General features: G+C 45.1%; 1 protein-coding gene across 1 annotated transcript; it reads left to right on the top strand.

The window, feature by feature from the left end:
* Positions 1 to 107: 107 nt before the first annotated feature.
* On the top strand, positions 108 to 26,745 carry PHAX (phosphorylated adaptor for RNA export). Its single transcript, XM_068246798.1, has 5 exons — positions 108 to 294; positions 5,418 to 6,010; positions 7,743 to 7,863; positions 19,110 to 19,193; positions 23,831 to 26,745. The coding sequence occupies exons 1-5, from the start codon at positions 211 to 213 to the stop codon at positions 24,089 to 24,091; spliced, it is 1,143 nt and encodes a 380-aa protein (XP_068102899.1). The 5' UTR covers positions 108 to 210; the 3' UTR covers positions 24,092 to 26,745.
* Positions 26,746 to 27,271: the final 526 nt, after the last annotated feature.

Genomic DNA, 27,271 nt, shown 5'->3' with positions numbered 1-27,271 from the left:
TCACACCACTGGCGCCCATCCACAGTGCCCGCTTTTTAGGAAACATACGGCTGAATGCAGAATCGTGTTACCGCAGTTCTCCTAATCCCCCCGCACTTCCCAGGCCCAGCCAGACGCTTCCCGCCCTCTTCTCCCCCGGAAGCAGTGTGGACTCTCCAGTGGTTGCAGCTTTTCCTCCTTCCTTCCAGTTTCATAGCGGCCGCCCGGGAGATGATGGAGGGTGAACAGCTGGAAGACGGGGAGCTGAGCGGTTCCGATAGTGACATGATGGCTGCGGAGAAGGCAGCGCAGCAGGTAGCGGAAGTGTAGTGACGGGGCTGCATAGCAATGTGCAGAATGCATGGTGTGTGTGCTGCAGCTCTGCCATAGCTGCCATTACCCTGCTCCCCTGTCATTCTGCAGGGATCCACCTGCACACAAGGGCCAGTGCTTTCCCAAGCTGGGAGCCAAGGGGTTACTATGTGTGGTATAAGGCTTGTCGTTTATGCCCAAGGAATTGTTAGAAACCCCAGGGATGAATTCTGAGTGAGCTAATTATAATCTAGTAATATTACCAGTTTTGCATCTATATACAGCTTAAAGAGAACCTGAACTGAAAATTAAAAGTCAAAAATAAACATAAATACGTCATACTTACCTCCTGTGTGGTCTACTCATCAATCTCTTTCTCCTCTCCTGCCTCCTGTTTGTCTATTGTGATCAATGGAATTCTCTGTCCTCCATTTTGAAAATGCGCATAACTGCTTCCTGGTCAGCACACTGTTAAACTGTAATATCACCCACTTGAGCCATAGGGAAACATGGACATTAACTGGCACATTCAGTTGTAACTGACAGCAACTGGTACATTTCAGTTCTGAGAAAATATTGTCAGAACTGGAAGTGATCACTTGAGGTAAGAGCAGTCCTTAATTTGCAAGTATGTGTTTATTTTATATAATTTTACTCAGTTCAGGTTCCATTTAAGCTATTTTCACAGCCCCTTATGGTAAGTTTATGCATTGTGTTGCCTGGTTTACAATGTGGGCACAACCCAGTGCACACCCTGCACATTGTTCCGTAGCATGGTGAGATGCTGTGGAACATGCATGGTTTTGAGCACGGTATCCAGAAATGCACTGCAGACAACAAGTTATATGACCTGTTACACCCTGGAAGTACTATGCGAGAAGGAACAAACCAGATTCAACAATCCCCTCTCCCCAGCACATCATTAAAAAGTCATTTGGTGACCTCCCCACTGTTGTGCCGCTGTCACCCCATGCACCATCCCAGTCATGCTCCTCCTTGATTGCACTTCCATGCAATGCAAAGTTGCAAGGTTTACAAACTGCACATGCACTGAATCCAAGGAGGGAGAGCTGCACAGTGAAGAGGACTGGGACCTCATATACAATCTGGGTGAGGGGGGTGGGCTGGAAGAAGCCCCATGTCAATACAACTAAACTACTTTTCCCCACTTAAAGGGAACCTGAACTGAGTAAAATTATTTAAAATATACACATGAGGTGACTTCAAATTAAAGAGACACTGAAGCGAAAAAAAAATTGATATGATTTGTATGTGTAGTACAGCTAAAAAATAAAACATTAAGCTTCAGATACATCAGTCTAATTGTTTCCAGTACAGGAAGAGTTAAGACACTCTAGTTGTTATCTCTATGCAAAAAAGCCATTCATTTCTACGACTTTCAAAAGTCGTGGAGAGGGCTGTCTTCTGACTTTTATTATCTCAACTGTTTACTTTTTCTCTGCCAGAGGAGAGGTCATTAGTTCACAGACTGCTCTGAAAGAATCATTTTGAATGCTGAGTGTTGTGTAATGTGCACATATTAGAGAATGATGCAATGTTAGAAAAAACACTATATACCTGAAAATAAAAATATGAGAATATTTTCTTTGCTGCTAATCTTCTAGTAATTATTCATAGTACACAACCAATTCATAATATCATATTTTTTATCGCTTCAGTGTCTCTTTAACATTACATAGTTGCCTTGCCATGAGTTCTTCTCAGAAGCTCACCATTTTCTTCTGACAATGATCCCTTCCAGTTCTGACAACATTTTGTCAAAACTGAAATATATCAGTTGCTTTCAGTTATATATCAGTTGCTGTCATTTATCGCTGAGAGGACAACTGATGTGCCAGGTAATATCCATATTTCCCTATGGTTCAAGTGGGCGATGTTACAGTTTAACAGTGTGCCGACCAGGAGGCTGTTATGGGGTAATGGCCATTTTCAAAATGGAGGACGGAGATTTCCCTTGATCACAGAGGACAAACAGGATGCAGGAGAGGAGAAGGAGATTGAGAGGTAGACTACACCGGAGGCCAGCATGACTTGTGTATGTTTCTTTTGACTTCATTTTTAGTTCAGGTTTTCATTAACCTCCCTGGCGGGAAGCCCGTGCTTAGCACGGGCTATGCCACCGGAAGGCCCTACTGGGCCGATTTGCATAATTTTTTTTCTTTGCTACACGCAGCTAGCACTTTGCTAACTGCGCGTGCAATGCGATCGCTGCCGCTACCCGCCGCTATTCGTCGCGCCGCGGCCGCCCCCCCCCCCCCCCCCGACCCCGTGCGCTGCCTGGCCAATTAGTGCCAGGCAGCGCTGTGGGGTGGATCGGAGTCCCCTTTGACGTCAGTGGTGTCATCCCGCCCGTCGCCATGGCGACGGGGGAAGCCCTCCAGGAGTTCCCGTTCTTTGGGCTGGGGGGATGCCGCTGAGCATCATGTAGCGAGACCTTGTCCTGCTACATGAAAAAGAACATAAAAAAAAACGGATTTGCTGCCCCCTGGCGGATTTTTAGCAAAACGCCAGCAGGGTTAAGCAGGGCTGGCGCAGACATACGGTAGGCTGTGCAACTACAGTGCACCTAAGCCCATGACTTTAGGGGAAGGGAAGTGGTTAGGCTGCAGCAATGGGAACTGAGGGCTGGTGCACACCAAAACCCGCTAGCAGATCCGCAAAATGCTAGCAGATTTTTAAACGCTTTTTTTAAATTTTTCTATGGCGTTTTGCTAGCGTTTTGCGGATTGCTGCTGCGGATTTCAGTATAGTAGATTTTATATATTGTTACAGTAAAGCTGTTACTGAACAGCTTCTGTAACAAAACCGCCTGGCAAACCACTCTGAAGTGCCGTTTTTCAGAGCGGTTTGCGTTTTTCCTATACTTAACATTGAGGCAGAAACGCATCCACAATCCAAAAAATGCCTCACCCAGGCATTTTTCGTTTCTGCAAAACGCCTCCCGCTCTGGTGTGCACCACCCCATTGAGATACATTGACCAAGCAGATCCGCAGCCGCAAGCGGATCTGAAAACGCCCAAAAAGCCGCTCGGTGTGCACCAGCCCATACAGTGTGTCCCAACAAGGAGAACATTGGAAGCCTCTGCAGCACTAGAGGCTTCCCTCTCCTTTGGTAAGTATGACTTTTTTTTTTTTTACCGGAGGTTCGCTTTATGGGTGGAACCACTAGACCACACTAGAGGGGGAAGGGGAACTGCCAGAGCACCAGGAAAAACTATGAAGGGGAAGAGGGATCCATGTTAGTCTGGGCTGAAGATAAAAGAGCAATATGTTTTGTGATTCAAGGAGGTGTTCTGCCTGCTTATGTTTTGTGGTTTAGGATGAGAAACGTTGAGTTACAATTGGGGAAATCCCTGCTGATTTTAATATATGGGGACATGTTAGTTGCATTTCTTATGTGCCTTAATGAGTGCCACATTTCATATATGGTTATAACTGCTGATTTTCGTATGTCCAATGAAGAGAGACCAATCTCCGGCACTGCTGTGGCTTTTGTTAAGCGTCAGTGCTGACTTCATGGCTGTAAATGGTGAGCAAGAGTGCACAAACCGGGTGTATGGACGGGTGGCAGGCACTAGATTGGCCAATGGCCCTTTCACTCCTGAAAGTCTCTTCTGAGGAAAGTTTCTATGCCAGAAATGTATCTGTTTGGATATTGATCTACAATTTGTTCCAGAGTAAACGTAAAGGGCAAATTGTGGAATGGTAGCTGCTATTTAGGAACCCAATATTGGTAGTGCTAGTACCTTTCACATAGCCTGCTCTATGACTGCCATATGTGGGGTAATGACTGCTAATTTTCATACATGGGGAAATGTAATTTACATTTCGTATGTGGCATAATGAGTGCTGCATTTCATATGTGCGGTAATGACTGCAGATTTTTAAATGTGGGTTAATACTAGCTGCATTTCATATATGGTCTATTGATTGCTGTGTCTCATTAAGGGCGGGAAATGTTAAAGATATGAAGGTCTGTAGCACACTATGATGAGTCCAATAAAATCAGTCACTTTATTCATACATGCCAAAAGACAGACAATGGGGCTAACATGTTTCAGACACTAGGGCCTCAGTTCACTAAGCTTTATCAAACGTTTGATAATTTACCTTGGGTAAAATCTAATTTTGAATTCACTAAGGTGTTATAGATTTATTGAACGTTTTATCGATTAAACATTTGATAAATATATAACACCTTAGTGAATTCAAATTTAGATTTTACCCATGAGTTAAATTATGAAACATTTGATAAAGTGTTTGACTAAGCTTAGTGAATTGAGGTCAATGTGTCTTAACTCATATCGCCTGTAATTTTGCATGTATTAATGAAAATTATTGGACTTATCCCAGTTGCTGCAGACTCTACATACCTTGGATTTTAGGCCTTCAAGTGGCTTTGTCCTACACCAGTTTTCTCATAGTAGACCAACTTCTGTGATTTCTAATTATGCGTTACAAAGTTAGGTTATGCACAAATGTATTGTCCCTATCTTATTTATTAACAGGGGGCTACCTGTTGCAATTACCGTAATAGCAAAACTATTTGTGTAACATTCATGTATACAACATAATTTTCTTTTTATTGAAAGTGGTGGTGGGATGGCTTATCCCTGGGTGATATACATCAGGGCCCCTGTCTGTAAGCAGAGCTGGTGTTGGAGTGTACTGTGGCATGTGTGTGTTGGAGTGTGCATGCTGTGTGTATGTTGGAGCGTGCTGTAGCATGCAGCTGCAGCTTGTGTCCACCCTGCAACCTCTAAACTGGCCACCACAGCTCCAGGCTCCCTTCAGTCACATGACAGTGAAATTGGAACTCTACAGGTTAGTTCAGAAGCTGCAGCAGGGACTAGAGTGAGGACAAATGCTGCCACATTCTCCAACACACACCCTGCACCCAACAGCGTGCTCCAACAAACACTCTGCATGCGAGCTATGGTGGGTCATAGCTTTTGACCTATTTTTAGACAAATTAAGGGGGGTGGGCTTATTGGCAGGTGGGCCTATACACAAGTATATAGCTTATACATTAACGCAAAGTGTACTCTGTTTTATCCATGTTGCAAATGGCTTATTATAATTCTGTAATATGTAATCCTGTGCAGAAGCCTGAATTACCTGAATCTAGAGGGTACAGGAGCAACACAGCTCTTCCGTCCACCGCTCCTTACAGAAACATTAAAAGTTTGGACTCTAGTGATGACAGTGCATCTGATTCTGATGAAGATGAGGGATCCCTGTGGAAACGTAAACGCCAGAAGTCTTCACATCCACCTCCACAGATGTCAAGACCAACAGTGGCTCCTGTACCTGTCCAGAACAGGCCAGCGAGAAAGAATAACATCTGGGGGGCGGTGCTTCAGGAGCAGACACAAGAGGCTGTAGCTGCTGAGCTGGGGATTATGGACATGGATGGCCAATTTGATATGAGTCGACAGTCAGAGGCTTATAATTATATCTTGGCCAAAAAAATGATGGCAAAAGAAAGCAATGAAGAAAAAGAAAAGTTAGACAAAGAATTGGACGAGTATATGCATGAAGACAAAGACCGTGTGCCAAAAGAAGAGAATGGTCACCTAAAGAGGAAGCGACCAGTGAAAGAGAGGCTTGGTGAGCGGCTAGAGATGAACTACAAAGGTCGATATGAAATAGCAGATGATGATCCCGAAGACAAGGTTGCCGATGAAATAGCATATAGGTAAGTTTATGGTCATATTGGTTATTCTTGCTGAGTTCCAAGCAGGCAAGGTATAAGGCAAATTGTTGCCTGAAATGAATTCAGGATTTTTTATTATTATTTAGTATTTTTACAGCGCTGGCATCTTCCGTAGCACTGTACAGAGATTGTCTTGCCACTTAACTCTCCCACAATCTAATACCTACCATAGTCATATGTCTGTGTATGTATCATAGTCTAGGGCCAACTTAGGGGGAAGCCAATTAACTTATCTGTATGTTTTGGGAGTACCCGGAGGAAATCCATGCAGACACAGGGAGAACATACAAACTCCTTGTAGATAGTGCCCTGGCTGGGATTTGAACTGGTGACTCAGCGCTGCAAAGCAAGAGGGCTAATCACTACGCCGCCATGCTGCGATTCTTTTATCAACCTTATGACATTTTTGTCAGTTAAAGCTTTAGAAAGATAATCTTAACATATTATTAAAAAATCAGAACTTAATAGATATACCTGCTATCCATATGTGTACACTTTTTGTCTCTATACTCTGATCAGCTACTCGTTCACTACCATGAGTGAATCCTAGAGACATTACGGGAGTTAAGTTCCTATTGCTTAAAGCGGGATTGTCAGCCACAAAATCAAATTCTATTTACCCACTGCCGTGTGTTTATTATGCAACCTGACCCTGCATTGCAAGCATTCCAATCTAATCATAAATGTTTCTGCTGTAATACATCTTATCTCTCTATCTATTTGGTGCACTGCCTACGAGAAGGAAGCTTGTCATCTCCCCTCCCACATTCCTGCTCCTCACCCATTGGCTGAGGACAGTTCAGTGTGAAGCTGCTGAAATACGATCTATGCTGTGCTCAGGTGTCTACAAAACAAGATGGTTATGGCAGTGATTTTTCAAGGAGATAAAAAGGGGTCAGGATGGAAATGACATCAGAATTGGCTTCAGTCAGAAGACGTAAAAATGTTATGTTATGTTTTTTTCCTGCGATGGTATGGCTGTCTCTGCTGCTTTAACTGGTTCCAGACCTTGGTCTTCGAAAACTACATTGTTTGGCAGCTCTTATCTGTGCTAAGGGGTAGTTTTTTCAATTGGGCATGCCGCGCAGTCTCTTCACTCTTGCCGCTCTGCTAATGCTGCACCCATTGATCTCACGCTAACAGCAGAGCTCTGTTTCATTAGCTCCTGACCCAGATACCCAAAATTCCTCCGACTCCACAGCCCTGGCATTTTGCAGTAACAGAGGTAAATTGTTAGGCCTTATTTCCATTTGGGAGGGGGTGTGTCCATTTCTGAATCTGATGCCGCACCCGTGCTGCTGTACAGCTGAATCGCTATAGCCATGCCATGCAGAGCTATAGGGATTCAGATGCATACTACAGAAAACTGCAGCATGCTGTCCAGAATCGCACCGGCAAGCCTATTGTCTGAATAGGCATAATTTCACGTCCGGCTCCCATGCGGGCAAATGTTGCATATTCGGAGGTAGAGAAAACAGGCCCATAAGGACCTGCTGAGGAACATGACTGGCCACCAGACTTATGAGGGCAAAGAAATGTGGTTGCTCTGAGTAGCTTCTTTTTCTACAGTTTCCATATTTTAGCTATTCTATGTTGGACTATATTCAATACAGAAGTTGTCAACATTTAATCACCTGCTTCTTTATTTCTGCAAAAAAAATAATGGATAGGTATGAAAGAGAGTGAGATAAATATGTTTTGTGTATCTCTGTAGGCTCCGGGAGCCCAAGAAGGATTTGATACAGCGAGTAGTGAAAACCCTTGGCACCAAAAAGGCTTTAGAAATTTTAGCAGAAACTGCTGAAGTGGAGCAGAATGGCGGCCTTTTTATTATGGTAAGATTTTTTGCATTAGTACCTTGACTTATCCACACCACTGATGGAAATGTATCTTGCTAAAAGATCAATATGGAAGCCCATGTTCTTCTAGCACAGTGTTTCTCAAACCATGTAGCTGAGACACTAATTACCCCACCTGTGCAAAGGCGAGGTTGCCTGCAAAACGTGCACTGTTGGGCAGTCACAAGGACAGGTTTGAGAAACACTGTTCTAGGGACTTTTAACCAGACCCGTCACTCTTCACTCAACTTTTTTTAACCACTTAAGGACCACAGGCTTTACCCTCCCCCCCCCCCCCCAAGCCTAGGCCATTTTTTCTAAAATAGGCCACTGCAGCTTTAAGGCCAAGCTGCAGGGCTGCACAACACAGCACACAAGTGATCTCTCCTCCCCCCCCCCCCCCCCCCTTTTCTCCCCACCAACAGAGCTCTCTGTTGGTTGGGTCTGATCGCTCCCCCAGTGTTTTTGTTTTAATCAATATTTATATTGTATATTTAATAAAAGTCTTTTTCTTTCTTTTTTTTTTTTTTTTTTATACTTAAAACATGGCGCACATAGTGCCCAGCACTGTATGTTTAAAAACACAAAGAGCACCATGGGATGTGCCACCACCGGACAGACACAGGGCAATGTTCCCCCTCCCCCCCACCTCGTGAATCCACTCACCGGAATGACTCTTGCACACTGTGTATCATATATCACATCTGTATAAACTTCCAGGCAGGCAGCAGGGTCCACATAAAAGCAAACTTTATTATACCTGAAGGCGACAGCACTTCAGACAAGGACAACCCTGGCCACGGAACTCAGGGTAGTGCGTCCACTGGAAGCCTGCCGTCTCTCGGTAGGAACGTCAGCGTGATCCTGCTCCGCCCGACGCATTTCGTCATGTGTCTCATTCAGGGGCTAGCCGCCTGCCTGGAAGTTTATACACGTGATATATGATACACAGTGTGCAAGAGTCATTCCGGTGAGTGGATTCACGAGGGGGGACCATTGCCCTGTTTCTGTCCGGTGGTGGCACATCCCAGGGGAGTGCAACACATGGTGCTCTTTGTGTTTTTAAACATACAGTACTGGGCACTATGTTCGCCATGTTTTATCTATTTTAGGGTACTGTCCATTTTACCGAAAGTGACCTGGACTACTGGAAGCGCAGCCATTTTGTAAATTTTGAAACCAGTCTGACACTGATGAGTTACAAGCTTTTGTCACCATTTTTACAAAATCCAGTGCAGGTTTTCAGGATCACTTATGTTCTCTATTGTTCTACACAGGGCTGTGGAGTCTGTATAAAAATCATCCGACTCCTCAGTTTATGGAACCTTTGACTCAGACTCCACAGCCCTGGTTCTACAGCCTTTGTCAATTAGCCCAGCTGAAACAGCCATTGCTGAAAAAGCTTATTTTGTGGCTGTAATACTTGGCCTTGTAAATCGCTCACCTGGAAAGAATATGCAAATGTCAAGTTCTAACACTCCTGTACTTACCTACGGTTTCCAGGTTAGTAAGTCAGAAAGCCTTATAACCAGCGGGTCAGCATTACAGCCACACACAAAGTACTTTCAGAAGCAGGTCAGATATGGCTGCTTCCATAGTTCTGTCCCATGTGCTGGAAATGTGTAAACCCTTCACCTTGATAATTCGTCCTGCAATGCCTTGCATAAGGTGCTTGCAACTATTGCTTCAGTTAACTTTTTTTTTTTAAGAAGTTTTCTAGACTTTTAACAAATTACCACTTACTACAGTAGCAGCAATCAATAGCAACAAAAAATAAAGGCAACAAAAAAAAGAAAAGGTGACCACAACCCAGGCAAATGCATGAGCACAATACTTTCTTCAGTTAGCTTAGTGCTATTTTGGATCATTTCATGCTAAATCCATTTTGCAAGGTATTCATAATCTGCTCCATTCAAGTATATTGCAGCATGGAATAAATAACCACCTATTAGTTGTTGCACATAACTGCAGCGGTTCACAAAGAGTAGAACTGCCTGTATCAGTGCCCTCTTGTGGTATTGGTATAGGATAGAGAATAGCCATTTGGTTACTACAGGTTTGATTATAGAGGATATCGGCATATTATCTTGTAGTTGCCAGCCTGTACGCTGCTTCCCAGGTTCTATGCTTTGCTGAATGTTTGCTAAGGACAAACACACTGAAAGCGGAGCAGGAATTTATAACACGCTAGGAGGATTATTTAACTATTTGCATCACGTGCATTTCTTAAAGCTGCAAGACATATTTTGTATTTGTATAGCACTGACAGTGCCTGCAGCACTTCACACATAGTACATAGTCCTGTCAGAGGTGCATGCAATCTAATCCCTGCTATTGTCCAAGTCCAGTTTGGGAAGAAGGGAACAGAGCAATTGTGCAATGGGTCTTATGATTGTATTTCTGTCTAATACTGATCTGACCAATGCAGCTGCAAGCTTTGTACTACTTGATGCAGCTGAGAGCTGTGCAAAACCTTGATCAGGGTACTTGCATGTGGCCACACTCCTGGCGGGTTTGATACAGCGAAGAACTGGAATTTCCAATCTAAACATAAATATTTGAATTGTGAAGCTTTTTGCAAATGCCATAGATTAAGCTATGTACACACATTAGATGAAACTGGGCCAAGGCAGGCGATAACCACAGCCTCTGCTGCTAGATGGTGTCCCTGTTACCAAAACATTTGACATTGTCCTTTTTATGCCTCTCTGCCTCGATAATGTTTCTTTATCTGGAGTCATGCAATTTATTCCTCTGTTTGCCAGTGATGATGATGATGTTATCCATTCAGTCATGTCCGACTCTTGGCGGTTCTATGGGTTAGCTCTCTCCATGCTGTCCGATCTTGTACCTTTTCTGCCAGTTGCCTTAAGCTCAATCCTGTGTCAGCTTTGATGGTATCAAGCCAACGCGTTCCCTGGCGGCCTTGTTGCCTTTTGCCACTGATCACTCCTAGCATTACGTCTTTCTCTAAGGAATTTGATCGCATCACGTGGCCGAAATATGTGAGTCTGGTGATCTTGCCTTCCAGTGACATGTTTGGTCTTATACGTTCCAATACTTCTTTCTTCGTCATTCTTGCTGTCCATGGAATGTAAAGCAACCATCGCCAACACCAAAACTCCAATGAGTCGATTTTTCTTCTATCTGCTTTTCTTAGTGTCCAACTTTTGCAGCCATACATGGTTATGGGGGAAACAATGGCATGAACTAGTCTACATTTGGTCGTAATGCTAATGTCTTTGCTAATATCTTTGCTTTTCCATACTTTGTGCCAGTAGATGGCACCAATTACTAATACAGTAATTGGTTCAACCTATATATACAGTAATGACTTCCCTCCAGTTTATGACTAAAATTGTACTACTGCTCCTATCAAGCTATGCATCATGCTCTGCTCAGGTGAACATTTTTGCCCTCGAGATGCAGGTGTTATGAGGAGGGGCTCTTCCCCCACCTGTTATATACCAGGTTCTCTCCCTGGTTTGCACTACACTGTGTGTAGGTTTATTATACGTGTTAAAAGTTTTATGATGTTGAACTACATGGGATGACTTCTCAACCTATTGGTAGCTTCCTCCAAGTATTTGATGTACCATGTTGACTCTTAAAATACTCACCCTTAATGTAAGGGTATTTTAACTCTCCCACAAAATGTAGAAAACTATTTATATCCCTCAGTCAGCACAAGCCAAACATAATTTGTTTGCAGGAGACTCATTTTACGGTTCACTCCCACCCAAGATTACTCCATATAGTCCAAAAAGTTATAATAATGTATTTATGGCAAATGCTTCTCGAAAGGACAGAGGAGTCGTAATATTAATTGAAAATTCACTACCTCTTGAGGTTGTTTCAGTAGAAGAAGACATTAAGAGCCAGTTTATCCTCGAAGGCTCTATTTATGATAGGAAAATGTACCTTCTAAACTGCAATGCTCCCCCAGAACAGACTGCGGACTGATACGGCTGTTTCTGAGCGATCCGCAGACAGACTGTACACACGCCGGACTGTCGCTGGAACGCCCACCCAGCGGGAGGTGACGACGGACCCGTCGTTGCCAGCAGTCCGGCGTGTGTACAGACCTTAATGCTGGGCATACACGAGTCGACCCGGCGGCTCGATTAGTCGCCGGATCGACTCCTGGCGCGTCCCCACGGCACTCCTTATCTTCCATCCGCCCACGGGGATTGAGCGGGGAATCGATCCGGTGGGTCATCCGACCTGTCGGAAATTATCAATCGAGCCATCAGCGGCTCGATTCATAAGGAAGGTTCCTACAGTGTATGCCCAGCATAACAGAAAAATCTAACAGAAGAATCTAACAGAAACATGTATGGTGTAATCCCAACATAAAACAGAAAATCTTAAGCCCCATCTACAAAATGCAAATCGATTCATCACAAAATGAATCCCGAACGGACATGTCGGATTGAATCGAATCGATGAATCAAATCGCACAAAAAATTGTATCGTGTAGATGGGGCTTAACAGAAAAATCTAACTGAAAATTGTATGGCGTGTACTAGGCATACTATTGGCTCTTTGCCCAGACGGCGTGACCTGATGGTGATGTCAACACTGGGTGTCCCCCTATTGGTCGGCGGTGCGCTCTGTGGGCTCGGGCTGCGCCGTTTCCGCCCCGCCGCCTGGAGAGTTTTTTCCTAGACTGTGCGCACGCTATATGTGCATATATAGTTCCCCATCAGGTCCGCTGAGCGTGACAGTAGGGGATTAGTCGCCAAAGGCGACCCCTCTGGCGTAATTGGTCTATTTTCCATGGTAGGTGTATATAAAGAAAGAATTTGATTCAATGTTAATCAGACACTGACAGAAACTTGATAAAGGAGGTTCACCTCCGAAACGTCGTTTTATTGTCAAGATGTCTTCACAATAAACTACTTGAGCTTAATACATCAGATGGTGCCGATCTCTACTTCTTCATGACAAGTTGATCCTGAGTGCTACAGGACCTTTGATCTGGCACATCGATTGATACCATTGGGGAGTGCTGTCCACTACAAAGTTTAAAGTTTCCCCTAAAATAAGGCATCCTCTGAAAGTAAGCCCTATCTTATATTTCAAGCACCCTTGAAATATAAGACAGCCTCCGAAAATAAGCCCTATCTGCAAGGACGGCTGGCGCTGGGGAAATTGGGGTAATGCTCACTGCTTCAAACCCCCCCCCCCCCCTCCCCCTGCATCATGCCGCTGATTTACCTCTACTCCTGGCCCCCCTCCTCCAGAGAGTCGGATCCCCCCCTGCAGGCTGCTGCTAATACTGTGCATCATTGAGTTTTCAGATCAGCGGTGAAAGGCAGCTTTGGTAAAGTTATGCAGTAACAGCGCTGCCCTTTACAGGAAGTAAACAGAGATCACTTCCTGCATACTGGCTCTGTTACTGCACAACTTGAGCTGCATTCACAGCTGATCTGAGACCTGAATACTGCACAGCATTAGCCACAGCCGCAACCCGCAGGGGGTATCCGACTTTGTGGAGGAGGTGGGTAAGGAGTAGAGGAGGTAAATCAGCTGCAGCAGCAGTGGGGGGAGCAGTAGAGAGAGGCTACTCCACACTTTTTATACTTGTGGTAAGGCTATATACTGGTGTGAGGGGTCTGGGTATATACTTGGGGGGGGGGGGGGGGGGGGGGCAGAACTGACTGAATACTAGGGGGATAAGTCTATATACTGGGGTGGGGGGAGCTGGGTATATGCTGGGCGGGCAGATCTGGCTAGATACTAGGGGTATCTGGCCACCCCCACAAAAATAAGACATTCCCGAAAATAAGCCCTAGAACATATTTTGGTGGAAAAAATTTATATTAGACAGTGTCTTATTTTCAGGGAAAGACGGAATTTAAATAAAGAGCAGGAAAACTGATCATGTGACCATACTGAGAATTGCTCAATGCAGATATGAGGTTGCTTTATTACAACTGAAATGTGCAGTAAATTAGGAACCTGTCTTGGTACGTAATGTACCTGAGATGGGGACCTAAGAAAAAATATATACATACCTAGGGCTTCCTCCAGGCTTACTGCTCCTACGCCATCCTCCTCCGCCTCCTCGTTCATCAACAACTGGCCCCGGTAAGCCATTCCAGTCAGCGCAGTCCAACCACACGTACTACCCTGTTTCGCTACTGTTGCCGGGATTGTTTTGCACCTGCACATTAGTACTGAGCAGACGCAGAACGTTCCCGTTGCAGTTGGCCCCGGACCGGAGGACTTTCTGGGGGCAATTTGCGGACGAAAGAGGAGGCGGAGGAGGCCGGCGTGGAAGCGACAAGCTTGGAGGGGGCTGGAGGAAGCCCCAGTTATATATAATTTATTCTTAAAGACAACCCGAGGTGGGTTTGTGAATTCATATTAGGACACAGAGGCACGTTCTGTATACAATTCCCAGCCTCTGTGCCCTTCCAGTTTGCCTCCAGGCTCCCCCCGGGCTCTGCTGTCCCTTATTTAAAAAAGCGACAGGCTAGCGACACGCAGATTGTCGCTAGCCTGTTATTTACCTTTGACTGTCAGTCATCGCCGCTTCCCCGCCTCCTGTATAGCGCTGCTCCCCGCCTCTGTAAGCTTCCTCCATTCGGCTTACGGGGAGGGGAGGGACAGAGGCAGGGGAGTGTCGGTGACTGACAGTCAAAGGTAAATAACAGGCTAACGACAATATGCGTGTTGCTAGCCTGGCGCTTTTTTAAATAGGGGACAGCAGAGCCCGGGGAGCCTGGAGGCACAATGCAAGGACACAGAGGCTGGGCATTGTATGCAGAACGTGCCTCTGTGTCCTAATATGAATTCACCAACCCACCTCGGGTTCTTTTTAAAGCGGATCCGAGATGAAAAACTAACTATATAACAAGTAACTTGTCTATATATCTTATCTAAAGTTTAGATGGTTTACACAGCAAATCTAGCTGCAAACAGCTTTAATAGAATAAGAATATTTCTTCCTGTGATACAATGACAGCAGCCATGTTGTTTGTAAACATTACACAGAGGCGGGCTTATCTGTATCTTGAGCCATCAGCCTAATCCCCTCTCCTCCTCCCCTCTGCCTCTGAAATCAATGGCCAGTAACACCTCCCCCTCCTCCTGCCCAGACTGAGCTCCCATGAGCCCTTTCTACTGCCAAGGCTCTCTGAACCTGTGGGCGTGGCTTATTTAGTTTATAGGGAATTAGAGTATTAAAACAAAAACAAAAAAGTATTTGGCTTGAGGAATGCCCTATAAATAATAGGAAAGGAACACAATTATGCAATGAGTAAACGTTCACCTCGGATCCACTTTAAGTCCCCATTTCAGGTTTACTTTAAAGCGGTCCTGAACTCAGAACTTCCTCTCTGCTCTAAAATATAAACAGCATTATAACCTTCAAAGAAAAACATTTTTTTATTGCAGCTGATGAAGATGTTTTCATCACTTGCCTGGACTGGACCTGGTTGTAATTGCTTATTTTATGAAACCTAATGGCCCGTACTCACGGGCTGCAGAAGTGGCCTGTCGCCAGCACACGTGAGCGTGTGGGCGACAGGCCGGCGACAGCTCCTCGCCAGGTCCCTCCGCGTACACACGCGGAAGAGAGACCAGCGGCGAGACGGAAGCTGTCGCCGACGTTCCTCCTCCCCCCGCCGGAAGCTCCATTTACCACAATGGAGGTTGCTGTCGCTAGTCCGCGTACTCACGCGGACTAGCGACAGTTGCGGGGGAGGTGCGGCGGCGACTGTCGCCATGCGATTGAAACTTTCAATCGCATGGCGACATGAGCGACGGGCGACAGTTCGGGGTGCGCGCGCGCGCGACGGCTCATACTCACGGGCGACCTGTCGCCGCAACATGCGCGCGCCGCGTGTTGAGGCGACAAAAGTCCCTCGTGAGTATGGGCCATAAGTGCCCATAAGTAAAATCCATAGAAGAGTAAACCATCAGATGTGGCTTTTATGTGCATATATAGTTCCCCATCAGGTCCGCTGAGCGTGACAGTAGGGGATTAGTCGCCAAAGGCGACCCCTCTGGCGTAATTGGTCTATTTTCCATGGTAGGTGTATATAAAGAAAGAATTTGATTCAATGTTAATCAGACACTGACAGAAACTTGATAAAGGAGGTTCACCTCCGAAACGTCGTTTTATTGTCAAGATGTCTTCACAATAAACTACTTGAGCTTAATACATCAGATGGTGCCGATCTCTACTTCTTCATGACAAGTTGATCCTGAGTGCTACAGGACCTTTGATCTGGCACATCGATTGATACCATTGGGGAGTGCTGTCCACTACAAAGTTTAAAGTTTCCCCTAAAATAAGGCATCCTCTGAAAGTAAGCCCTATCTTATATTTCAAGCACCCTTGAAATATAAGACAGCCTCCGAAAATAAGCCCTATCTGCAAGGACGGCTGGCGCTGGGGAAATTGGGGTAATGCTCACTGCTTCAAACCCCCCCCCCCCCCTCCCCCTGCATCATGCCGCTGATTTACCTCTACTCCTGGCCCCCCTCCTTCAGAGAGTCGGATCCCCCCCTGCAGGCTGCTGCTAATACTGTGCATCATTGAGTTTTCAGATCAGCGGTGAAAGGCAGCTTTGGTAAAGTTATGCAGTAACAGCGCTGCCCTTTACAGGAAGTAAACAGAGATCACTTCCTGCATACTGGCTCTGTTACTGCACAACTTGAGCTGCATTCACAGCTGATCTGAGACCTGAATACTGCACAGCATTAGCCACAGCCGCAACCCGCAGGGGGTATCCGACTTTGTGGAGGAGGTGGGTAAGGAGTAGAGGAGGTAAATCAGCTGCAGCAGCAGTGGGGGGAGCAGTAGAGAGAGGCTACTCCACACTTTTTATACTTGTGGTAAGGCTATATACTGGTGTGAGGGGTCTGGGTATATACTTGGGGGGGGGGGGGGGGGGGGCAGAACTGACTGAATACTAGGGGGATAAGTCTATATACTGGGGTGGGGGGAGCTGGGTATATGCTGGGCGGGCAGATCTGGCTAGATACTAGGGGTATCTGGCCACCCCCACAAAAATAAGACATTCCCGAAAATAAGCCCTAGAACATATTTTGGTGGAAAAAATTTATATTAGACAGTGTCTTATTTTCAGGGAAAGACGGAATTTAAATAAAGAGCAGGAAAACTGATCATGTGACCATACTGAGAATTGCTCAATGCAGATATGAGGTTGCTTTATTACAACTGAAATGTGCAGTAAATTAGGAACCTGTCTTGGTACGTAATGTACCTGAGATGGGGACCTAAGAAAAAATATATACATACCTAGGGCTTCCTCCAGGCTTACTGCTCCTACGCCATCCTCCTCCGCCTCCTCGTTCATCAACAACTGGCCCCGGTAAGCCATTCCAGTCAGCGCAGTCCAACCACACGTACTACCCTGTTTCGCTACTGTTGCCGGGATTGTTTTGCACCTGCACATTAGTACTGAGCAGACGCAGAACGTTCCCGTTGCAGTTGGCCCCGGACCGGAGGACTTTCTGGGGGCAATTTGCGGACGAAAGAGGAGGCGGAGGAGGCCGGCGTGGAAGCGACAAGCTTGGAGGGGGCTGGAGGAAGCCCCAGTTATATATAATTTATTCTTAAAGACAACCCGAGGTGGGTTTGTGAATTCATATTAGGACACAGAGGCACGTTCTGTATACAATTCCCAGCCTCTGTGCCCTTCCAGTTTGCCTCCAGGCTCCCCCCGGGCTCTGCTGTCCCTTATTTAAAAAAGCGACAGGCTAGCGACACGCAGATTGTCGCTAGCCTGTTATTTACCTTTGACTGTCAGTCATCGCCGCTTCCCCGCCTCCTGTATAGCGCTGCTCCCCGCCTCTGTAAGCTTCCTCCATTCGGCTTACGGGGAGGGGAGGGACAGAGGCAGGGGAGTGTCGGTGACTGACAGTCAAAGGTAAATAACAGGCTAACGACAATATGCGTGTTGCTAGCCTGGCGCTTTTTTAAATAGGGGACAGCAGAGCCCGGGGAGCCTGGAGGCACAATGCAAGGACACAGAGGCTGGGCATTGTATGCAGAACGTGCCTCTGTGTCCTAATATGAATTCACCAACCCACCTCGGGTTCTTTTTAAAGCGGATCCGAGATGAAAAACTAACTATATAACAAGTAACTTGTCTATATATCTTATCTAAAGTTTAGATGGTTTACACAGCAAATCTAGCTGCAAACAGCTTTAATAGAATAAGAATATTTCTTCCTGTGATACAATGACAGCAGCCATGTTGTTTGTAAACATTACACAGAGGCGGGCTTATCTGTATCTTGAGCCATCAGCCTAATCCCCTCTCCTCCTCCCTCCTCCCCTCTGCCTCTGAAATCAATGGCCAGTAACACCTCCCCCTCCTCCTGCCCAGACTGAGCTCCCATGAGCCCTTTCTACTGCCAAGGCTCTCTGAACCTGTGGGCGTGGCTTATTTAGTTTATAGGGAATTAGAGTATTAAAACAAAAACAAAAAAGTATTTGGCTTGAGGAATGCCCTATAAATAATAGGAAAGGAACACAATTATGCAATGAGTAAACGTTCACCTCGGATCCACTTTAAGTCCCCATTTCAGGTTTACTTTAAAGCGGTCCTGAACTCAGAACTTCCTCTCTGCTCTAAAATATAAACAGCATTATAACCTTCAAAGAAAAACATTTTTTTATTGCAGCTGATGAAGATGTTTTCATCACTTGCCTGGACTGGACCTGGTTGTAATTGCTTATTTTATGAAACCTAATGGCCCGTACTCACGGGCTGCAGAAGTGGCCTGTCGCCAGCACACGTGAGCGTGTGGGCGACAGGCCGGCGACAGCTCCTCGCCAGGTCCCTCCGCGTACACACGCGGAAGAGAGACCAGCGGCGAGACGGAAGCTGTCGCCGACGTTCCTCCTCCCCCCCGCCGGAAGCTCCATTTACCACAATGGAGGTTGCTGTCGCTAGTCCGCGTACTCACGCGGACTAGCGACAGTTGCGGGGGAGGTGCGGCGGCGACTGTCGCCATGCGATTGAAACTTTCAATCGCATGGCGACATGAGCGACGGGCGACAGTTCGGGGTGCGCGCGCGCGCGACGGCTCATACTCACGGGCGACCTGTCGCCGCAACATGCGCGCGCCGCGTGTTGAGGCGACAAAAGTCCCTCGTGAGTATGGGCCATAAGTGCCCATAAGTAAAATCCATAGAAGAGTAAACCATCAGATGTGGCTTTTATCCTATTTAATTTTTTTTTCTGGTTTGCTTACAGAACGGAAGCAGAAGGAGAACTCCCGGTGGGGTTTATTTAAATCTTTTGAAAAACACACCAAATGTTACATCGGTGCAAATGAAGGTATGTGCACAGGTTGCACCACATAAAGGTGAACTGACAGATGCCTCTTTTATTTGTTGGTTTACAGACATATCTTTCTGCTAGAGCTTACAGCTCATTATACAGTCATGGCCAAATATTTTAAAGGGCCACTATGGCGAAAAATTGTAAAATGTAGAATATGTGCATACATATACAAATACCGTATATACTCGCATACAAGCCGAATTTTTAACCCCCAAAAAGGGGGTCAAAAGTTGGGGGGTCGGCTTGTATGCGAGTCTTTCCTGGTGGTCGGGTGGTCCGTGCCCCGCTCCCCCCGCGGCCGCCGCTGCTATTACCTGCTTTAGGCAGCGGCTATCTCTAATCCGGGTTCCCGTCTCATGTTCCGTATAAATGTATCACAGCAGCGCGCCCGGCGCTGCTGCTGTGACGATGCAGGGGGCAGGAAAGAGCGGTTCCCCTGGTAACGGCGATACAGATCGTCGCTACAGGGAGCCGCGCTCTTTCCTGCCCTCTGCAATCTCACAGCAGCAGCGCCGGGCGTGCTGCTGTGATCACTTATATGGAACATTAGACGGGAACCCGGATTAGAGATAGCCGCTGCCTAAAGCAGGTAATAGCAGCGGCGGGAGGGGGGAGCGCTATACTGGGGCACTATACTAGCTATACTGGGCATTTTACTAGCTATACTGGCAATACTGGGCACTATACTGGCAATACTGGGCACTATACTAGCTATACTGGGCACTATACTAGCTATACTGGACACTACCTACCTATACTTGGCACTATACTGGCTAAACTGGGGCACTTTACTAGCCATACTGGGGCACTTTACTAGCCATACTGGGGCACTTTACTAGCCATACTGGGGCACTTTACTAGCCATACTGGGGCACTTTACTAGCCATACTGGGGCACTATACTAGCCATACTGGGCACTTTACTAGCCATACTGGGGCACTTTACTAGCCATACTGGGGCACTATATACTAGCCATACTGGGGCACTATATACTAGCCATACTGGGGCACTATATACTAGCCATACTGGGGCACTATACTAGCCATACTGGGGCACTATACTAGCCATACTGGGGCACTATACTAGCCATACTGGGGCACTATACTAGCCATACTGGGGCACTATACTAGCCATACTGGGGCACTATACTAGCCATACTGGGGCACTATACTAGCCATACTGGGGCACTATACTAGCCATACTGGGCACTTTACTAGCTATACTGGGCACTACATACCTATACTGGGCACTATACTAGCTATACTGAGGCACTACCTACCCATACTGTGCACTATACTAGCTATACTGGCACACACTGGGGGGCTTCACCAATCCAGCAATTCTCAGAGATTTATTTATTTTCAAAAGCACTTAGTGAATGACAGTTGCTCTGTCCAACTGCCAAAAAAACTGTTTAGCGAGCAGAGAAGCTGGCCAGCATCATTGTTTAAATCCTTTTTTAGGGAATATCTTTATAAGGAATAAAAGCCTTGCTGAGAATCCCCTATGAAGAGATGAACTTGTCCAAAACCTGTCACTTCTGTCAGATTTCTACTACCTACTGTAATTGACAGCAACATAGGAGAAAAGCAATTTATGGCTCATTTTACTCTGGAAAATTTATCTGTGTTTGCACACATTTCAAATTTTACAATCTTTTGCCATAGTGCACCTTTAAAAATGGCACAAATACGGTTGTTTGCTGCTTGAGTTTTTTTATGATGGCAATATGCAAATACTCCAGAATGTTACGAAGAGTGATCAGATAAATCGTATGGTCCTTTGCCGTGAAGATAAACTTAATCACCCCCCCCCCCCCAAAAAAAGGTTCAATTGTGGGCTTCAGGAAAAGGCTTCAGGGCACCCAAAAACTTCTAGCAAGGGCCAGGATCATTGTTTAAAGATGATTCAGCTCCAAGATCGGTTTGCCACCAGTGCAGAGCTTTCTTCGGAATGGTTCATTCCTGAGTGTACAGTGAGGCAGAGACTTTTGGAGACTGGCCTTGTGCCCAGAAGTGCAGTAAATAAAAAAACGTTTCCTTCTCGAAAAAAAAAAAAAAAAAAAAATCAGGGACAGGCAGATATTCTACACAAAGTAGATTGGACTGCTGAGGATTTTGGTAAAGGGCTCCGCCTCTATTCAACACACAAAGGGCAAGCACCATCAACCGCACCCAAGTATCTGGGTAGTCCACTATGAGTGTGCAGAAAGGAACTCTATGGCCTGGTGCACACCAAAAACCGCTAGCAGATCCGCAAAATGCTAGCAGATTTTGAAACGCTTTTTCTTCTTTCTGTAGCGTTTCAGCTAGCATTTTGTGGTTTTGTGAAGCGTTTTTGGTGTAGTAGATTTCATGTATTGTTACAGTAAAGCTGTTACTGAACAGCTACTGTAACAAAAAACGCCTGGCAAAACGCTCTGAAGTGCCGTTTTTCAGAGCGGTTTGCGTTTTTCCTATACTTAACATTGAGGCAGAAATGCATCCGCAATCCAAAATCTGCAGCAGCCCGGGAGTATGCGTTTCTGCAAAACGCCTCCCGCTCTGGTGTGCACCAGCCCATTGAAATACATTACCCTAGCGGATCCGCACCCGCAAGCGGATCGCAAACCACAGCAGAACCGCTCTGGTGTGCACTAGGCCAAATAGTTTACAATAAAACAAGCAAGAGAAAGTAGTTCCCTGTATAAACCGCACCACTCACATGAATCAGTATAATATCCCCTTTATTTACAAAAAACATATATAAAAACACCTAAACAATGAGGATCGCCATGCATAAACATGATCAATAAATAAGGACAATAAATGTCACAGTAATTGATAAGGTATCACACCACATACAAAGCATAAATAGTGGCACAATTGATAGTTGAATGGCAGTGTGGAACAAATTCATAAGTCACACTGCCAGCCACATAAATAAATAAATAGACCAATAAGCCTCAGCAGTAAACAGTGTACTCAAACTTAATAAAATATTTCTAAAATATGACAAGTGAGGTAGAATCCCGAAGGAAGGTAGAAAGTGCATGGATAGCAAAAAAAAGTGCAGGGTCAGTGCAAGAGGGTGCAAATATAGCGTAAAGAACGCTATAGTAAGAAAGTGCAAGTAGATAGGAAGTGTGAAAGAAGACAGTGTCCACACGCTGAATGAAATTGCTGGTGCTTACCAGGAAGAAAAGTAAGCACATGGAGTGGGGCATGGCGTCCTGCGGGTGCCTCTGACACAGGAGATCAGGGTTCAAATCTGGGCTCCTTCAGTAAGCCAGCATCTATTTGGTAAGGAGTCATTAGGCAAGACACCAGTGCAAGGTGGCCTACTGCGTGAACCCTTAGTGGCTGCAGCTCTCAAGTGCTTTAACCACTTGAGGACTGCAGGGCTAAACCCCCCTAGTGACCTGGCCATTTTTAGCAAAATTGGCCACTGCAGCTTTAAGGCCAAGCTGCAGGGCCGCACAACTCGGCACACAAGTGATTTCCCCCCCCCCCCTTTTCTCCCCACCAACAGAGCTCTCTGTTGGTGGGAACTGATCGCTCCCTCCATGTTTATTTTTCTTTAAATAAATATTATTGTTTTTTTTTTTTTTTCTAAAAACCCCTGTTTCTTTAAATGTATTCCCTCCCTCCCTCCCTCCCCACAGCCGGCCAATTATGGTGATCGGCTGTCATAGGCTTCTGCCTATGAGAGCCGATCGCTCTCTTGTCCCCCATGGGGACAGCCGTGTCACACGGCTGTCCCCAGTGCAGCGCTGCTGCTCATCGCAGCGCTGCACCAAGTAATTAGACGGCGTGATCGCCGTCTAACAGTCTCCCGAGCGGCAATAGCCGCTCGGAGACTGAAGGCGGGGCGGAGCTCCGCCCTCCGTGCATGAGATGCGCGCGCACCATGCGCACGATCTCATGCAAAATAGAGCCCCAGGACTTTACGCCAATTGGCGTTAGGCGGTCCTGGGGCTGCCGCCGCGGCCACGCCTACTGGCGTGACGCGGGCGGCAGAAGGTTAAGTCGGATAGGAGAAAAGCACTGTACTAATGTGTTTTTTTTGTTTTGTTTTTTTTTTCCCTCTGAAGCCCCTTTTATGAAGTAGAAATTTGACATTACCCACAGGTTTTATGCTAGTCCATCTCTCCATAGGGGATTCTCAACATGGCCTTTATTCTTTATAAAGACACTCCCTCAAGAAGTTTTATACAAAAATGCTGGCCAGCCTCCCTGCTCACCATACACTTTTTTTTGGCAGTTGGATGGTGCAACTGCCATTCACTAAGAGCTTTTGAAAATAAAGAAATCCCCTGTGAATCCCCCATGATTGAGAGATGGGCTATTACAAAACCTGCCGGTTCTGTCAGATTTCTACTACTTGCTGTAAGTGATAGCAACATAGGAGAAAAGTAATGTATGGCTCATTTTACTCTGGAGGAAATGCGCTTCTCGTCTTTTATATGTTTACTTATATTTTAAATTTTAAGATTTTCGCAACAGTGGTCCTTTAAGCTGGAGGGCATGAGTCTGACAGAAATTCAAGTATGCAGAAACTCAAACAATATCGTATTGGTAGGGTGGTTTTTTTGTTTGCTTGTTTTTTGCTAACCACAACTTTTTTTTTTTTTTGTTTTTTATCTTTTCAAGGAAATATTTTTTGTGGAAAATCAGAAGGAATATGAAAGTAAAAAGGCTGCAAAAAAGAGGTGGCGTCACATACTCGGAAAGAAGGCAAAGGAAGCAATCAAGTCCCTTAATTTTCAAGAACATGACGATACATCAAGAGAGACATTTGCCAGCGATACTAATGAAGCTCTAGCATCTCTAGATGATGAGAATCAGGAGATGAAAGGAGAAACAGAGGATGCCATTGAGATTGACAACTCCCACGACCTGGAAACCTTTTAAAGCGTATCTCTCTAGGACTTTACACAAGTGTACATCTACTAGTACAGATGTGAAGCTATTTTTTTTTTTTTTGTTTTGTTTTTTTGTTACAGAAATGAGTGCATTCACCAGAAGGAGTAAATATAGATTAAATTAGAATTGATATTGCTTATTAAATAAATGTGCCTCAGTTTTTTTGGGGTCAGTCTTTATCAAGTACATCTGTCTGTCATCTGCCTTATGACCTTTCCTTTTTTTTTTTTTTTAAGTAATCAGTAACTTATAAGCATTGCTACAGACACGAGTGCCTGGGTCCTGAGGAGGTTCTTCTCAAGCATAGTATGGCTGCTTACTGTCTTATTGCTAGTAATAAATCCTTTATGAGCAATTACTACTTTTTACTCTCTAGTTGTGTTCCCGATGAGACCACAAGACCCCCCTGCAAGTCCAGTCACAGGTGCAGCCCCTTTGCCGTTGGCATTTCCTTCACGCTAGTCATTTACTTTTATTATCCCAGAAAGACATTGAGGCCCATACACACACCTGACTTAAATCGGCTGAGGTGACCAATAACGACTGCCTCAACCAATAATCAGGCGTGTGTACAGCAGCTACCGCCCCCTACCCACGATCAATCTGCCTGGTGGATCTACTCAACCCCAGCGACGCCAATCCCATTTTTGCACTGCTTCCTGGCCGCTACGTTACATCACGCAGGTGCTGCTCGACGTTGCTCCCTCTGTGCATAGCAACTCGGCTACACAACTGACATGCGTGTGTGCAGCCCGGCCCAGTGATGTTGGCCAAGGGGATCAGGTGCTGATCCCTGACGAGTGACATCAGTTGGTTGTGTGTGTGTGTGTGCTGCTATAAAAGAAGCAAGTAACAAAAGGCTACCGTGATGCCACCAGGGAAATGCAAATGTTTATGCTGATGCCATGCAAAATGCATGCAGTTGGAAAACAGACCAATCATATGATGATGCTGCTGTATTTTCAAGCTGCATATATTTGCATTAAATTGGCATAAACCTATTTGCATCTCATTGTCCATTTCTAGTTGCCTCAGGAGAATAGCTAGACATGGCAGCGTGGGCACAGGGTTGCAGTGTGATCCCTACCAATAGACACGTCACACTAGACCACTTCTGTTAATGTATAAGCATAGGTTAGAATTAATATTTTTGGAAAAGGTAGACTAAACATTATTTAATATTCACAATGCTTAGTGTAGTGTTGTGTTTTGCCAATAATCCTGATTATAAGGTGACATTGCAGGCTGTATAATTTCAGGTACTGTATTACCCCTAGAGCTTTTTTTTAGCGTTTACCTTTTATTTACTATAACTCATTGGGTCAGAGGTTAGCCGTTGGTATACTACTATTATTAACTGCATTCATAAAAACTGCCAGTAATTCATTCAAATAATAGTGTGTATAATATTGTGGTTATAAAGTGACATTGTTGGCGATCATTTCAGGTATTATCCCTTTTTGAGTTTACCTTTATTTGATTTACTATTATTCAACTACCAACTATGTCTTTAAGGCGAAAGCCATCCAATCCTCAAAGCTGAACTCCCAAGGTTTTACAAGGATAGCCTGTTTCAGTCTCTACTTTCTGCACATCAGATGTATGGTAGTCTAATTTTAAAAAGAAGTTTGTCCCATCTTCCCTTAGAATAGTGACTTCCTCTCTTCCACAGCATTTTCTGGAAGTGGCTTGTGTGCCGCTCCAGCTGCTCACAAGTGAGGAGAGTGGTGCACTGAGCTTCTGGGGGTCCAGCGATCTCAAAGGATTTTTTTCTTCAGCTCTATCATTTGATAAGGTTACGTGGTATAAGAGGCCACATCAAAACTCTACGAAACATGTCATAAAGCTAAGAATAACCGTAGTAATGACATTTAAAGATCAAAAAAAGACACGCACCCCCCACGCACACACCTATGACCCACCGCACTCAGCCGGACCTGCAGCTCACTACAACAGTTGTAGCACTGCATATGTGCATTAGCACACACCCTTTAGCCATATGTCTTGACTTTGTCTTTGCATTTCATTTATTTGTTGTTCTGAGTTATATTTGCTTGTTGTCTTTTGGTTTTGCACGTTGGGGCATAACCAAAGAAAAGAAAGCATTAGTTGCACGCAGAGGCAGTAAAGGCTGACTAATAACCGCATGTTACATTTAGCGGACTGCTCTGAGTAAGGGCTGATCATCTATAAGTTTCCTACCAGTTCAAAGTGCATGAAGCAGCTTCTTCCCATACGGGACTATTTCCATGCCTCTGTTCACAAGCCATTGTTCTCATTTCCATTTAGACATATTAGAAATGTAAGGCGGAGCTAAGATACAAGTAAGTTTGTAGTAATGTTTCCATCCTTTTCTCATGAAAAGGATTAGATGAATGTAAATGTCATTTCTAATGAGTTTCATGTCACTGTGGATTTATATTCTGAATTCCCTATAACATGTTAATAAATTGATCTGACTAGTGTAAACGGCGCTTTACACCACACCATATTTTTACATACTAAAATCTGGCTTACATAGTCATTCTAAAGTGCACTTTTTTTCTTGTAGAGTGATGGTGATTCGCTGTTTAATTAAAAAATGCTGCTTTTCGTTTAATTTTTTTTTTTTTTTAATAAACTGGAAAAAAAATAACCCTTAACCGTGTTGTGAAATGTTGATTGCGTTTATGAAGACCTGGGTTGACCTACTGGATAGATAATTTGCTAGTAAATTGTGTGTACTGCTGTTTGTTTTGAATGTATTTTATACACTCTAGTGGAAGTCATAAAACCTGGGCCTAATTTAAATTAAACAAATACAGGCATCCACTCTAGATAATTCCCCACCAATATATTTAAAGGGCACTTGAAGTGAGAGGAATATGGAGGCTGCCATATTTTTTTCCTTTTAACTGCTCTGAGACTGCCTAACGCCTATGGGTGTTTGCAGAGTGGCTACCCCAGGACCGCCTAACGCTGATTGGTGTCAGGTCCTGGAGGCGGAGATTAGCAGGGAATGTGCGAGCATTCCCTGACGTCACGCACTGCGGGGATCTGTGGTCAGCCGTGATCGGAACTAACAGGATGTAACAAAAAAAACCTGGCAATTTTCGTTTGTACAGCGCTCTGATCTAGGGCAGCGCTGTACAGGCCACAGCTATGTCACTTAGCTGTCCCTGGAGTGAC

The sequence above is a fragment of the Hyperolius riggenbachi genome, chromosome 1 (assembly GCF_040937935.1).
Source record: "Hyperolius riggenbachi isolate aHypRig1 chromosome 1, aHypRig1.pri, whole genome shotgun sequence".
Classification (NCBI taxonomy): Eukaryota; Metazoa; Chordata; class Amphibia; order Anura; family Hyperoliidae; genus Hyperolius; species Hyperolius riggenbachi.
This window is presented reverse-complemented; position numbering and strand designations above follow the sequence as displayed.